Source organism: Hemiscyllium ocellatum, chromosome 49 (assembly GCF_020745735.1).
Source record: "Hemiscyllium ocellatum isolate sHemOce1 chromosome 49, sHemOce1.pat.X.cur, whole genome shotgun sequence".
Taxonomy (NCBI): Eukaryota; Metazoa; Chordata; class Chondrichthyes; order Orectolobiformes; family Hemiscylliidae; genus Hemiscyllium; species Hemiscyllium ocellatum.
Genome location: NC_083449.1, coordinates 9,081,303 through 9,096,191, shown reverse-complemented (window position 1 = coordinate 9,096,191; position 14,889 = coordinate 9,081,303). Strand labels below are relative to the sequence as shown.

The following is a 14,889-nucleotide window of genomic DNA, read 5'->3' as shown; positions in this document are numbered from 1 at the left end:
GTCAGGTCCGGTCGGGCTGTATAAAAACGGAAGGGGAGGCAGCTCGGGTCTCATTCAGCAGCGATTGGAGTGAAGAAGCGTGATGTCTGGAAGAGGCAAAGGAGGCAAAGGCCTGGGAAAAGGCGGAGCGAAGCGGCACCGCAAAGTGCTCCGTGATAACATCCAGGGCATCACGAAACCAGCCATCCGGCGCCTGGCTCGCCGTGGTGGCGTCAAGCGCATTTCGGGCTTGATCTACGAGGAGACCCGCGGGGTGCTGAAGGTTTTCCTGGAGAATGTGATCAGAGATGCGGTCACCTACACTGAGCACGCCAAGCGCAAGACGGTCACCGCCATGGATGTGGTGTACGCTCTGAAACGTCAGGGCCGTACTCTGTACGGATTCGGCGGGTGAACATAAAGCGACCCTTTTCCAGCGAACCCAAAGGCTCTTTTCAGAGCCACCCAAACCCTCTGATAGAGAGCGGAGACTTGAGGTAATGCAGAATGAGGGGATTGTTACTGTAGCCGGTTATTTCGCGTTTATCGCGACTTTTACAATTATTTCTGTTCCAAAAAGTGTTCTGCTCTACGGTAGAGAGCATTCGGAGTGGACGGTTCACTTTGTTGCTGTTTACCGTGGTGAATGATTTTAAAATTGCAAGTATTCCCACAGTAGATAAGAGGCTATTTGGCCAATCGAGACTCTACTGTTGTGCAACCTGATTTATGCATGTAAAGAATCGCATCGTAACTTGTAATTGTAAGATGTAGCAGCAGTATTAGACCATTCTGCCCATCCAGCTCGTTCTGCCATTCGAACATGGCTGATATTTCTCAAACTTCCCGTTCCCTTCGATCGTCTTTTTTCGTGAATACCTGTCCATCTCAGTAATGGTATCAATGTGTACTTGGCTGTCCATGCAATGAATAATAATTTGACTTTATTTATTGTGGAACCCAGACATTAACGTTACATATTACAGTATTTATATTTCCCAGGCATAACACTCTGGAAGCCTGCGGATGTGTTTATGTGGCACGTTTTTCATCTGCCCGTTCAGGCAGCGATTACAAATTGTCTTCGGGCAAGTAATAATCTGGATGAAATAAAAAATACTGATAAGGTGTGGTTCTGTAATTTTATCGGTGTACACTGTTTTAGCTTTTAAGGATGTTTCAATCGGCGGTTTTTCGATTGATTCACGGCGGGTGCAGGTTGCTTATCCAGAGAGAGAGCAGGAAGCGATAGGGGGCATTAGTACTATATTTAGATCGGAAGTTAGTTAAAAACAAAAACGGAATGCAGCAGGAGTGAATTTGCAACTAATGAGGTCTTCATTCAGGGATTGCAGAAATATAGTAATCAGAAGATTGATTTTCACATCAAATTTTGGTATTGGGTTAGATATTTCTGGGAAAAACCCATTTCCCTTTGCGAAAACCTTGTGGTGAGGTGGAGGCAGGAGCGAAAGGGAAAAAATGGCGCCAAATTTGAAAATGCCCGCCATCACGTATAAAAGAGCAGGAAGTTCTACAGGGGAGAACTGCATTCCCTCCTTTTACGGCTGAAAAATAACTGCTGTTGACCACGCGCGCGCTCTCTCTCTCCCTCCCTCCAGCGGCTATCGAAAGTAAGAGAATAAATTGCAGAGGTGTATGACTCGATCGGGAACATCCGTGACACTATTCTAAATTCATAGAATATTGATCAAACATAAAGATCACTCAGGCAGTGACCGTGCACTAATAAATAGTGTCGTTCCAGACACTCATAATCGTATTCTATGATATAATCTTCCTCTGCTCCCACAGACAGTAACAGTATCAAATAAAGAGGAAATAAAAAATTAGCGCTGTCAGATACAACGGCCAGGGCTTTATACATTAAAAGGAAAGTAATTCGACCCGATAGAGTTCAGCTCCTTTCACAGATGCTGTGAGTGGCTCTTAAAAGAGCCTTTGGGTTATCAGATTCAAGAATGGTCTCTTCACTTTTTAGCAGATCCAGCAGCGGAGGTTTTCTTGGGCAGCAGCACGGCCTGGATATTAGGCAGCACCCCGCCCTGAGCGATGGTCACCCCTCCCAGCAGCTTGTTGAGCTCCTCGTCGTTGCGCACGGCCAGCTGCAGGTGCCTGGGGATGATGCGGGTCTTCTTGTTGTCCCGGGCCGCGTTCCCGGCCAGCTCCAGGATTTCAGCCGTCAGATACTCCAGCACCGCAGCCAGATAGACCGGCGCTCCGGCACCCACACGCTCAGCATAGTTGCCCTTTCTCAGGAGCCTGTGAACACGGCCCACCGGGAACTGCAGGCCAGCCCGGGACGACCGAGACTTCGCCTTGGCGCGACCTTTCCCACCGCCCTTTCCTCTTCCAGACAATGATAACAAGCGATTTCACAGAGAATGCTACACTCCGCCCACATTGGGGCCTCTTATACCTTCGGGAGGAATGGTGGGGCGGCCGTATCTGATTGGTCAGCATCTCCTAATGTTGTTCCAATCCCGAATCAAATCTGCTTCACTCCCCAATCCGGAGAGGAGGGCGGAAAGTACCGGCGCCAATTCATCAACCGCTTTCTTTCCAATTTGAAATTCCCGCCAAATTCCAAACAAAGGAGTATGTTTTACCTGAATAATGAAGTACAAAAACTGAGAAAGTTCGAAAAAATCAATATACATGTTAATTTACTTTGAGTTTACAAATGTGTACTTCACACGCTCTTACTCTCCCAAATTTGCCGAACTGCATCTGTCCATTTCTGATATTGAGAGTGGGTTATTTTCTAAACCTCGAGAAGCTGAAACAAAACAGGCCAAACACTGCAGTCTGCAACCTGTCATTTCTTTTCACATTTTTATACCACCCCGATGTGCTGATGAGCAGCACACAACATTCTTCCGGCTCAGCATCGATGGCAGTGTTTTAAAGCTGCCCTCCCTCATCGCTCTCGATCAGATTCAACAAAAGCTCCACGTTTCAGTCCGGTAGCTGTGTGGTGTTCTCTCGGTTCGCTTTGAAAGTCTCTCATCGACAGCAGGAAGCTTTATTTTGCATTGCGAAAAAATCGGATCAAACCCGCGCATTGGAAATGTAAAGTAAATCAGAAGGTAAAATGCATCAATCGTGGGACGGAAAGACGTGGGCATTTGTCTGGCAGGGGTGAACAAACAAGATGAAAATGACTCACTGGCGCCTGGTCTGCTCTCTCCACCTCGCTCCCGAATAATTTGCAAAGCACTTAGTAACACAAACACGTAGCATGAGAAGTTAAAATGCCTCATGAAAAATCATATGCAAACTAAAACTAACAACTCAAAATGGTTCAGCTGTCTCAGGGAAGTCGTGGGTGGCTCTTAAAAGAGCCTTTGGGTTGTGGATGTGTGTTTGTTTCAGTGCAGTGCGGTCCTTCACTTGGAGCTGGTGTACTTCGTCACCGCCTTTGTGCCCTCCGACACGGCGTGCTTGGCCAGCTCCCCGGGCAGCAGCAGCCGCACGGCGGTCTGGATCTCCCGGGAGCTGATGGTGCTGCGCTTGTTATAATGGGCCAGGCGGGAAGCCTCCCCCGCGATACGCTCGAAAATATCGTTAACGAACGAGTTCATGATGCTCATGGCCTTGGAGGAGATGCCGGTGTCAGGGTGAACCTGCTTCATCACTTTGTAGATGTAGATGGAGTAACTTTCTTTCCTGGTCCGCTTCCTCTTTCTACCACTCTTCGCTGGCGTCTTCTTGATGATTTTCTTCGCGCCCTTCTTGGATGCTTGCTGTGCTTTCTTCTCATCAGCCATAGCGCCGCTCACTTTCAGACACAGAATAAGGGAAAGCGGGCTCGGAGCTGCTCTTTATAGACTGAAGACGTCATCAATGCTAATGAAGGATGACGGAAAGCCTGTTTTCTGATTGGGTAGTTTACACAGAACCATTTCCCCCATATTGAATCTCTCAGATTGGATAAGGTGGGATCCAATGAAGATCTGTCAAGAACTACAACGAAACGTGACGTAGATAGTGATACTGTTCCTATCAGTCTGACTGAGGGAAAAGTGACTCGGTTTCCTTTTGCTTGTTGTTGTGATGATGTGTTTCTAGTTCCGCAAGTCTGTTTCTATTCCTCTGTATAGGCTTGAATTTTCACTCTGTGAAAAAAGCTCTCATCCATTCGAAATTGTGATTACATTTTTTATCAAGTTATACAAACCACTGGAACCTGACTGTGAGTGTTTTCTACGCTTGCGGTTGATGCAATATATTTCTGAGACCTTGACTGATAACTGTGGGCCCAGAGACAATAGACAATAGACTGTCACACACCTCCTTCTGGAATGTGCCTATGCAGAGGAAGTCTGGAGAGGAATGCAGTGGTATTTGTCGAGGTTCGTCTCGAGCAGCGCTGTGACGCGGGACACCATGCTCTACGGCATGTTCCCCGGGACGCACACCGAGACGAACATCAACTGCGCCTGGAGGATCATCAACTCAGTGAAGGACGCTCTCTGGGTGGTCTGAAACCTGTTGATCTTCCAGCTGAAGGAGTTGACCCCAACTGAGTGTTGCAGACTGGCACATTCCAAAGTCCAGGACTACGTGTTGAGGGACGCGCTGAAGCTTTGGGCAGCTGCCACCAAGGCGCGGTGGGGAAAGACCACCGTGTAACATCTGCCTGCCTAAAGAAGAACGGGGGGCCCATGCAGTCATTTGGGCTCTGCTGACGTCTCAGCTAAATATATGGGTATATGAGCGAAGAATGCACAGACCTGTATGTAACAATGATAATTCTGAGCTGTGTATGTAGATGTTGACATATGTATGGCATTACCAAATGAACAGTCCATCAAATCTTTTATGAATATTTTATGAATAAAGTATATTTTTGAAATAAAAAAAGGTGCAGGAGTAGTCCATTCTGCACTTCGAGCCTACACCACTATTCAATACGAGCATGGCTGATCATACTTAATCAGTATCCTGTTCCTGCCTTATCTCCATAACCCTTGATTCCACTATCCTTGAGAGCTCTATCCAACTCTTCCTTAAATGAATCCAGAGACTGGGCCTCCACTGCCCTCTGGGGCAGAACATTCCACACAGCCACCACTCTCTGGGTGAAGAAGTTTGTTCTCACTTCTGTCCTAAATGGTCTACCCCATATTTTTAAGCTGTGTCCTCTGGTTCGGCACTCAACCATCAGCGGAAACATGTTTCCTGCCTCCAGAGTGTCCAATCCTTTAATAATCTTATTTGTCTCAATCAGATCCCCTCTCAGTCTTCTAAACTCAAGGGTATACAAGCCCAGTCGCTCCAATCTTTCAGTGTAAGGAAATCCGGCCATTCCAGGAATTGACCTCGTGAACCTACGCTGCACTCCCTCAATAGCCAGAATGTCTTTCCTCAAATTTGGAGACCAGAACTGCACACAGTACGTCAGGTGTGGTCTCACCAGGGCCCTGTAAAGCTGCAGAAGAACCTCTTTGCTTCAATCCCTCTTGTTATGAAGGCCAGCATGCTATTAGCCTTCTTCACTACCTGCTGTACCTGCATGCTTACCTTCATTGACTGGTGTGCAAGAACACCCAGATCTCTCTGTACTGCCCATTGATTGCCCCTAAATTGATTCCATTTAGGTAGTAATCTGCCTTCCTGTTCTTGCCACCAAAGTGGATAACTATACATTTATCCATATCAAACTGCATCTGCCATGCATCTGACCGTTCGCCTAACCTGTCCAGGTCACCCTGTAATCTCCTAACATCCTCATCACATTTCACCCTGCCACCCAGCTTAGTATCATCAGCAAATTTGCTAATGTTATTACTAATACCATCTTCTATATCATTAACATATATTGTAAAAAGCTGCAGTCCCAGTATTGATCCCTGTGGTACCCCACTGGTCACTGCCTGCCATTCCGAAATGGAGCCGTTTATCACTACTCTTTGTTTCCTATCAGCCAACCAACTTTCAATCCAAGTTAGTACTTTGCCCCCAATACCATGCACCCTATTTTTGCTCACTAACCTCCTATGTGGGACTTTATCAAAAGCTTTCTGAAAGTCTAGGTACATTACATCTACTGGATTTCCCTCGTCCATCTTCAGAGTTACATCCTCAAAAAATTCCAGAAGATTAGTCAAGCATGATTTCCCCTTCATAAATCCATGCTGACTCTGACCTATCCTGTTACTACTATCCAGATGTGTCGTAATTTCATCCTTTATAATAGACTCCAGCATCTTTCCCACTACTGAGGTCAGACTAACTAGTCTATAATTTCCTGCTTTCTCTCTCCCACCTTTTTAAAAAAGTGGTATAACATTAGCCAATCCGCAGGAACTGATCCCGAATCTATCGAACTCTGGAAAATAATCACCAATACATCCATGATTTCTCGAGCCATCTCCTTCAGTACCCTGGGATGTAGACCATCAGGCCCCAGGGATTTATCAACCTTCAGACCTAACAGTCTCTCCAACACCAATTCCTGGCAAATATAAATTCCCTTCAGTTCAGGTCCTTCAGCCACTGTTACCTCAGGGAGATTGCTTGTGTCTTCCTCAGTGAACACAGATCTGAAGTACCAATTCCATTCATCTGCCATTTCTTTGTTCCCCTGTTTCTGTCTTCAAGGGCCCAATTTTAGTCATAACCATTTTTTTGTCTTTCACATATCTAAAAAGCTTTTACTATCCTCCTTTATATTATTGGCCAGTTTACCTTCGTATCTAATTTTTTCTCTGCGTATTTCCTTCTCAGTAATCCTCTGTTGTTCTTTAAAAGCTTCCCAGTCCTCCGTTTTCCCACGTTGCTATGTTATACTTTTTCTCTTTTAACTTCATATGTTTCTTTTAACTTCATATGCCCGCGTCACCCACGGCCACCCTGCCTCCTCCTAGGATCCTTCTTCCTTTTTGGAATGAACTGATCCTGCAACTTCTGCATTATACACAGAAATATCCGCCAGTGTTCCTCCACTATCATCCCTGCTAAGATATTGCACCATTGAACTTTGGCCAGCTCCTCTCTCATAGCTCCATAGTTCCCTTTATTCAACAGAAAAATTGTCACTTCCGATTGTACCCTCTCCTATCGATAACTGTGTGCTTTGCAAGAACCTGCAGTGTAACTGAACCACGTTGCTGCACTTTTCATTTAGTCGTCTTTCAGTTTCATGTCGGGATTTATCTCAGTCATATGCGAATACCTGTTAACCAGCAACTGTTAACACGTGTGTGTGTGTCACTTTAACTTTGTATCTGTCGAGTCCTAATTTACACATTTGGCATTAACTCAACATCTGTCCACTGAGGCTCTGGTCCTCTGTATAATAGTCAATTAGTGTTACTTCAAGACAGCTTTTATTCTGTAACCATCAAACACTGATGTATGCAACGATACACTATTTGCCAGCCACTTAAAAATATTCCTTCAATCTGTGCCCCCAGGAGAAAGTGAGGATTGCAGATGCTGGGCTTATGCTTGAAACATCGATTCTCATGCTCCTCGGATCCTGCCTGACATGCTGTGCTTTTCCAGCACTGCACTCTCAACTCCAATCTGTGCCCTTCTGTTACTGAGGTGTATTTTTGTAAACTCTATTTCACAGTCTTAACATGTCAGTATGTTACTGGTCTGTAACTCAAACCTTCTGAAGTGTACCTTGTTGCTTTACTCTGTCGGTGTCAATTTTGAAAGTACCTGGTAGCACTTTCGACAGGTAGGGCTCACTATCCTCCACTCCCATACCTTATGAATATCAGCTTCTGCAAATTGAAGCTGAGTTTGTATTTATAACTGCAGCGTTTTGATAAAGGATAATACTTTGTACATTGCAGATATTGTCAGTAACAATGTCACTGCTGATGTTACATTGTTTATGCCAGTTTCTAGCTAATCAATAATTGCATTATATCTTAACAATTTATTGCTTTGCTTAACAAGTGACTCAGTATTTAATTCTGTAGCTGCCAGTTTGTTAGATTAGATTTGATTACTTAGTGTTTTCTAATCTGATATTTACTCCGTGTCAGTCAATCACTGGCATGACAGACAGCAAATATCTCAACATCTCAAAGTTTCTGATGAAATGGATGGGTTTTTTTTCACTCCATCCCTGATACGTCAGGGTAACTTATAACTGAATCGATCAGTATGTGATCTGTGAGCACACACATATCAGTAAGTTACAGATAAAGTGAATGATACCTCCCAATCCTGTCATGCAGATACAGTGTATATGCTGTAGTTATTAATTTTTTTCTATCTTGTGTCACTTTAAATATCTCAAAGCAGAACAGAATAAGAAGCAACAGAAATCTGTGACATTTCTATCTGCCTGTTTGTACTCTGTCAGGAGAACAGATCACAAAGGCTTTAGCTATGGTCTTCATCTCATTTTGATTTTTAGTGCCCGTAACCAAAGACTCCCTTATGTATCAAAAAAAGGTATATGGGTGAATTAGTATAAATTAAGCTGTTAACCCAACCCGAACTGCTCTCTGTGGAACAGAAGGCCTCCTGTTCAAAACTACGTCCCCTACTCTGGATTCTTTCATGAGCAGTGCCGTCCTCCCAGCATCAACTCTGTCAATTCCTGTCAGTTTTTTTTTGCTCTAAAGGTCATACATTCTTCTTCAAAACTCCAATGAGAATATACCCAACCATTTCATACTTACAATGAGAGCGTATGTATCAACCTGCAGCTCTAAGCTTCTGCTATGTGAATATATGAGTACAGGTATCACCCTCTCCCAACAAGGTTCTGCTATATGCATACTTAAATGAAGTTATCACCCTATACCTGTTGGTTTCTACTGTGTGAATATGACAGTTTCTGGTCTAAATGTGATAGTTTAATAAATCGTCCATGTCAGTTTCTGCATTGTTAAAATGTGAACGTAGTTATCAACGTCTACCTGCTATCTTCTGCTAAGTGAACATGTGGGGGTACATGTTGAAAGGTACCTGTTGCTTTCAGCGACAGGAACGCATGAGTGTAGTTATCAATCTTTCCCTGTCAGTTTCTTCGATGTAAATGTATTGGTGTAGTTATCCATCTGTACTGATGAAGGGCTTTTAACCAAAACGTCGATTCTCCCGCTCATCGGATGCTTCCTGACCTGCTGTGCTTTTCCAGCACCACACTCCCGACTCTAATCTCCAACATTGGCAGTCCTCACCTTTGTACCTGTCAGTTTCTGATCTGTGAATATGGAAGTGTAGTTATTGATCTGTCCATCAGTTTCTGTAATTTGAATATGACTGTCTAGTTATCTATCTCTCCCTGTCAGTTTCTGTGATGTGAAGATGACGGTCCAATTATCTATCTGCCCCTGTCAGATTCTGCTGTGTGAATATGAGAGTGGCATTATCAGTCTCCACCTGTCAGTTTTTGCAACATCAATGTGATTTTAGTTATCAATCTGCCCCATTATGTTCTAGTTGAATGTAAAAATGTAGTAATCAATATATACCTGTGAAATTTTGCTCTGGGAATGTAGGTGAGTTTTCAAAATGTACTTGTCAGTTTCTGCAATGTGAATGTTTGAGTGCAGATTTCAATCTGTACCTGTCAGTTTCTGCAATGCAAATGTGTTTGTGCAATCATCAGTCTATCCCTGACAGCTTCAACTATATGAATGGATGAGTGCATCTGTACCTGAAAGTATCTGTGCCTGTCAGTTTGTGTTCTGTGAATAAGTGAGTGTAGTTGTATATTTGTCTCTGTTTAATATGACACTTGCAGAAACTGCAGGAGCTCTATTTACTTCAAATCTCTGTTGCTCAACATGAATAAGGTTTTGTACATTGCCATCCATTTCAGGGTGGCATGGTGGCACAGTGGTGCCAGGGACACAGATTCTATTCCAGCCTTGGTTCATTACCTGTGTGCAGTTTGCACGTTCTGCCCGTGTCTCCATGAGTTTCCTCTGAGTGCTCTAGTTTCTTTGCATGGTCCAAACATGTGCAGGGTTGCGGATTAGCCATGGTAAATTGTCTTGTAGTATTCAAGGATGTGCAGTGTCAGTGGGTTAACTCTGGCAAACGTGGAGTTATGGGGATAGGGTGGGGTCTACATCTGGGTGGGATCCGCTTTGGAGAGTTGTGCAGGGAGATGGGCCAAATGATCTCTCTCTTCACTGTAAATGAAATTCTATGTACTGTAAATGAAAGTGAGACTTTTTCTAACATTGTCAGTCTCAACAGTGTAAAGCACTTTGGATAATTTCCACAACTTTTATTCAATGGTACAGTTTATGATTGTAAGTTATGTTCTGCATCTCTATTTTGAATTTATTGTTCACATGATTATAACTAGACCACTTTATGAGAGCTTTCTCATTCTGTGTCCAATAACCTCTGGGTATCTGTCCGAATGTGTACCTTTTCATGTCAATATTTGATTTCCCTTTGGACAGGTACGCTGTTTTGGAAAGTGTAGGGGGTGACGGCTGTTCATGCTATGTTCCCCTGAGAATCCAAGTTTCTGGTACTGAGACTGGCTGTTACGCAATGAGGGGTACATCGGCTTCCAAGAGATCAATTGTGTTAGGGGATTCTATAGTCAGAGGTACAGACAGACGTTTCTGTGACCAGCAGCAATAAAGCAGAATGGTGTCTTGGTTCCTTGGTGCCAGGATCAAGGATGTCTCAGAGAGTGTGCAAAATGTTCTCACGGGGGAATAGGGGACAGTAAGAGGTCATTGTCCACATTGGAACCAATGACATAGGAAGGTAAAAGGTTGAGATTCTGAAGGGAGATTACAGAGAGTTAGGCAGAAATTTAAACAGGAGGTTACTCCCAGTGCTACAAGCTATTGAGGGCAGGAATAGGAGGACAGAGCAGATGAATGCATCGCTGAGGAGCTGGGGTATGGGGAGGGATTCACATTTTTGGATCATTGGAATGTCTTTTGGGGTAGAAGTGACCTGTACAAGAAGGACGGATTGCACCTAAATTGGAAGGAGACTAATATACTGGTAGGGAAATTTCCTCAAGCCACTCGGGAGGATTTAAACTTCTAAGGTGGTGGGCGCGGGAATGGGGGGTGAGAACCACGGAAGTAGTGAGGAAAGAGATCAGTCAGAGACTGGTACAGTTAAGAACAGGAACGAGTCAAACAGTCAGGGCAAGCAGGGACAAGGTAGGACTAATGAATTAAAATGCATTTACTTCAAAGCAAGGGGCCTAACAGGGAAGGCATATGAACGCAGGGCATGGTTAGGAACAAGGGACTGGGATATCATAGCAATTACAGAAACATGGCTCAGGGATGGGCAGGACCGGCAGCTTAATGTTCCACGATACAAATGCTACAGGAAGGTACAAAGGGAGGCAAGAGAGAGGGTAGTGGCATTTATTATAAGCGATAGCATTACAGCTGTGCTGAGGGAGGGTATTCCTGGAAATACATCCAGGGAACTTATTTGGGTGGAACTGAGAAATAAGAAAGGGATAATCACCTTGTTGGAATTGTATTATAGATCCCCTAACAGGCAGAGGGAAATGGAGAAAGAAACTTGTATGGAGATCTCAGCTATCTGTTAGAATAATAGGGTGGTTATGGTAGGAAATTTTAACTTTCCAAACATAGACTGGGTCTGCCATAGTGTTAAGGGTTTAGATGGATAGCAATTTGTTAAGTGTGTACAAGAAAATCTTCTGATTCAGTATGTGGATGTACCTACTAGAGAAGGTGCAAAACTTGCTCTACTCTTTGGAAATAAGGCAGGGCAGGTGACTGAAGTGTCAGTGGGGGAGCACTTTGTGGCCAGCGACCATAATTCTATTAAGTTTAAAATAATGAAAGAAAAGGATCGACCAGATCTAAAAGTTGAAGTTCTAAATTGGAGAAAGACCAATTTTGACAGTATTAGGCAAGAACTTTCGAAAGCTGATTGGAGGCAGCTAAAGGGCTGGAAAATGGGAAGCCTTCAGAAATGAGATAACAAGAATCCAGAGAAAGTATATCCCTGTCCTGGTAAAAGGAAAGGCTGGAAGGTATAGTGAATGCTGAATGACTAAAGTAATTGAGAGTTTGGTTAAGAAAAAGAAGGAAGCATATGTCAGGTATAGATAGGATAGATCAAGTGAATTCTGAGAAGAGTATAAAGGAAGTAGGAGTATACTTAAGAGGGAAATATTTAAAAGAGACTTAAGGGACAACTTTTTCACACAGAGGGTGGTACGGGTATGGAATGAGCTGCCAGAGGAAGTGGTGGAGGCTGGTATAATTGCAACATTTAAGAGGTGTTTGGAAGGGTATATGAATAGGAAGGGTTTGGAGGGATATGGGCCGGGTGCTGGCAGGTGGGACTAGATTGGGTTGGGATATCTGGTCGGCATGGACGGGTTGGAGCAAAGGGTCTGTTTCCATGCTGTAACCTCTATGACTCTATGAGACATAAGGGGCAGTTTTATTCTAAAACAAAGAGAGTGATAGCAGAGGAATGCACTGCCAGGGGTGGAGATGACGGCAGATACAATAAGGGTATTGAAAGGACTTTTAGGTATCGAATGAATATGTAAGAAATGGAGGGTTATGGACCAAGGCCAGGCAGAAGAGATTAATTGCATTTTGGCGGCATGTTCGGCACAACATCATGGGTTGAAGGACGCTTTCCTGTCCTGCACTTTCAATGTTCAGATTATAATGCAGTGTATATTTTGGATGAGGATTAATTCAAGTTGATTGAAACTGGGTAGGTTGCATTTAGAATATAGATTAAAAAATATAAACTTTTATTTCCTTGTTGGTGTTTGACTCTTCTTTTGAACATATCTCTCTGGGAATGGAGCTCAATGTGAACCTGACTCAATTCACTCTGTGACTGTGGAAAGGGTGTTCTTTGCTCTGACAGCAGTAACATACCTGCTGTTTGTTCAAAGCAGCTGGTCACACTTGGCTCTGTACCGTGGGAATATTACATTATCTTGGTCCTTTGAGTACTTGCCTGGAGGAAGACAGAAGAGATACCTGCTGTAAAATCAATGTAACATTCAGTTCCTCATCATATTTTTAAATTTAAAGCCAGCAGTTTAAACAGAACCACAGGTCTTATTCCATTCCTGTTCTGAGCTGTTACTTGTCCATTTTTTCTTTAAATTCTAAGCCCAAAGGAATGCGAACCAGAAACGAAACAACACCCATACAGCTCCATAAATGGGGCCTACCTGATGCAAGTGGGTACGTGGATATGTGAGTTTAGTTATTGATCTATACCTGTCAGTTCCTGCTTGGAGAATATGTGAGTATAGTTATTAAACTGTAACATTCATTATATGGTCAATATATTTACATATTCACACTGCAAAGACTTGCAGGGTCCAAATGATAACTATTGAATCAGAAGAATAATACAGCACAGAGGGGGTTATTCAGCCCATCTTGTCCATACCAACCCAAAGAGCACCAGAGGTCCTTTCTCATCCCATTTTTTGCCGCAGCCCCTAGCCTTGCAGTTAACGGAAATTGAGGTGCAGTTCCAGGGATTTTTGTTTGAAAGAGTTTGGGGTCTCTGCCTGCACCATCAAATCAGGCAGTGAATTCCAGACACCCACACTCTATACATAAAAAATATTTTCCTCACATATTATGTAATCCTACACCAATTTGTTTGAATCAATGATCCCTGGTGTTTGAACTCTCTGCCAAAGGAAGCAGGTTCCTCCTGAAGTAATCTAGTCTCTCCCTCTCACCATTTCGTGAAAAATCACACAACACCAGGTTATAGTTCAACAGGTTTATTTGGAAGCACGAGCTTTCGGAGTTCTGCTCATTCATTAGTAGCTCACTATTTAATATCCACTATTTAATATTCCTTAATCATGGCACCTCTATTCCAAAGAATCCCAACCTCTCCCATCTCTCCCAATAGCTACAATTCACCAGCCCTGGCAACATTCCAGTAAATCTCCTCTGCACTCTCTCCAGAGCAATGACGTCTTTCCTGTGATGTGGTGACCCAACTACACACAATACTCCAGTTGTAGCCTCACCAGTGCCTTATATGGTTTCATTGTTATATCTCTACTTCTGTATTTCATCCCTCTGCCAAAGAAGGAGAGCATTCCATGTGCCTTTTTTGACAACCCCATCTACCTCTTAGGGACCCATGCATTTGCACACCAAGATCTTTCACTTACCCTGCCCCCCCAGTATATTCCCTTTTATTGTCTATTGCCATTTACTGATTGATTTCCCAAAATGCATTCCCTCACACTTATCAGATCTGAACTCCATCGGCCACTTTCCTGCCCACTCCACCAAACCATCTGTAATACTTTTAGAGCTGACAGCTATCCTCTACACTATCCACTAAATGGCCAATTTTTGGGTTATCTGCAAATTTCACAAATCTGCCCACCACATTCAAGTCCAAATCCTTAATGTATAAAACAAACAGCAGAGGTCCCAACACTGAGCCATGCAGATCATCACTTGAAACAGCTTTCCATTCACAAAAGCAGCCATCAACCATTACCATTTGTTTCCTGTTACTAAGCCAACTTTGCATCCAATTTACCACATTACCCTGGATCCCACAGCTTTTACTTTTTGAACCAGTCTGCTGTGATGATGCTGCTCCTTTAACAAGCCTGTAAAAGACACAGGCTCCGAAAAGTCTGACTTGATGGGTTTTAGGAACATTTCAATTATATCTAACAGGTCATGCCTCAGGCAAAAGGCTTCCACATTTTTAAAAAGAACACTTGTACAATGAAAGGGGACTGTCCCAGTTTTCCCAGCCCAGCTTTTCGCTGGTTTGATTTGGTTTTTGGCTGTCTGGCTATTGACTGAAAGCAGTCAGACAGTTGAAAAAGCTGCTGAACCCAAAGAAGCAGGTCCATGCTTGTACTCACTCTCTCTGACATCTCTCCTGTAAGACCCTGTGTTTGATTTTATCTTTTTG

General features: G+C 43.5%; 2 protein-coding genes and 1 pseudogene across 2 annotated transcripts in view; 1 reads left to right on the top strand and 2 right to left on the bottom strand.

The window, feature by feature from the left end:
- Positions 1-1,097, top strand: part of LOC132837099 (uncharacterized) — a 489,878-nt gene extending 488,781 nt beyond the window's left edge. Inside the window, exon 6 of the mRNA XM_060856790.1 lies at positions 79-1,097. Within this exon, the coding sequence (XP_060712773.1) occupies positions 79-394 (316 nt within the window). The 3' untranslated portion in view covers positions 395-1,097. The remainder of the gene's footprint in view (positions 1-78) is intronic.
- Positions 1,098-1,970: 873 nt separating this feature from the next.
- LOC132837328 (histone H2A-like) lies at positions 1,971-2,730 on the bottom strand (annotated as a pseudogene).
- Positions 2,731-3,237: 507 nt separating this feature from the next.
- On the bottom strand, positions 3,238-3,781 carry LOC132837187 (late histone H2B.L4-like). The gene has a single exon (XM_060856904.1). The coding sequence runs from the start codon at positions 3,768-3,770 to the stop codon at positions 3,390-3,392; it is 381 nt and encodes a 126-aa protein (XP_060712887.1). The 5' UTR covers positions 3,771-3,781; the 3' UTR covers positions 3,238-3,389.
- Positions 3,782-14,889: the final 11,108 nt, after the last annotated feature.

What these genes read in the sequence shown, in the direction of transcription:
- LOC132837187 (XM_060856904.1), bottom strand. Translation starts at nt 3,770, where the DNA reads ATGGCTGATGAGAAGAAAGCACAGCAAGCATCCAAGAAGGGCGCGAAG.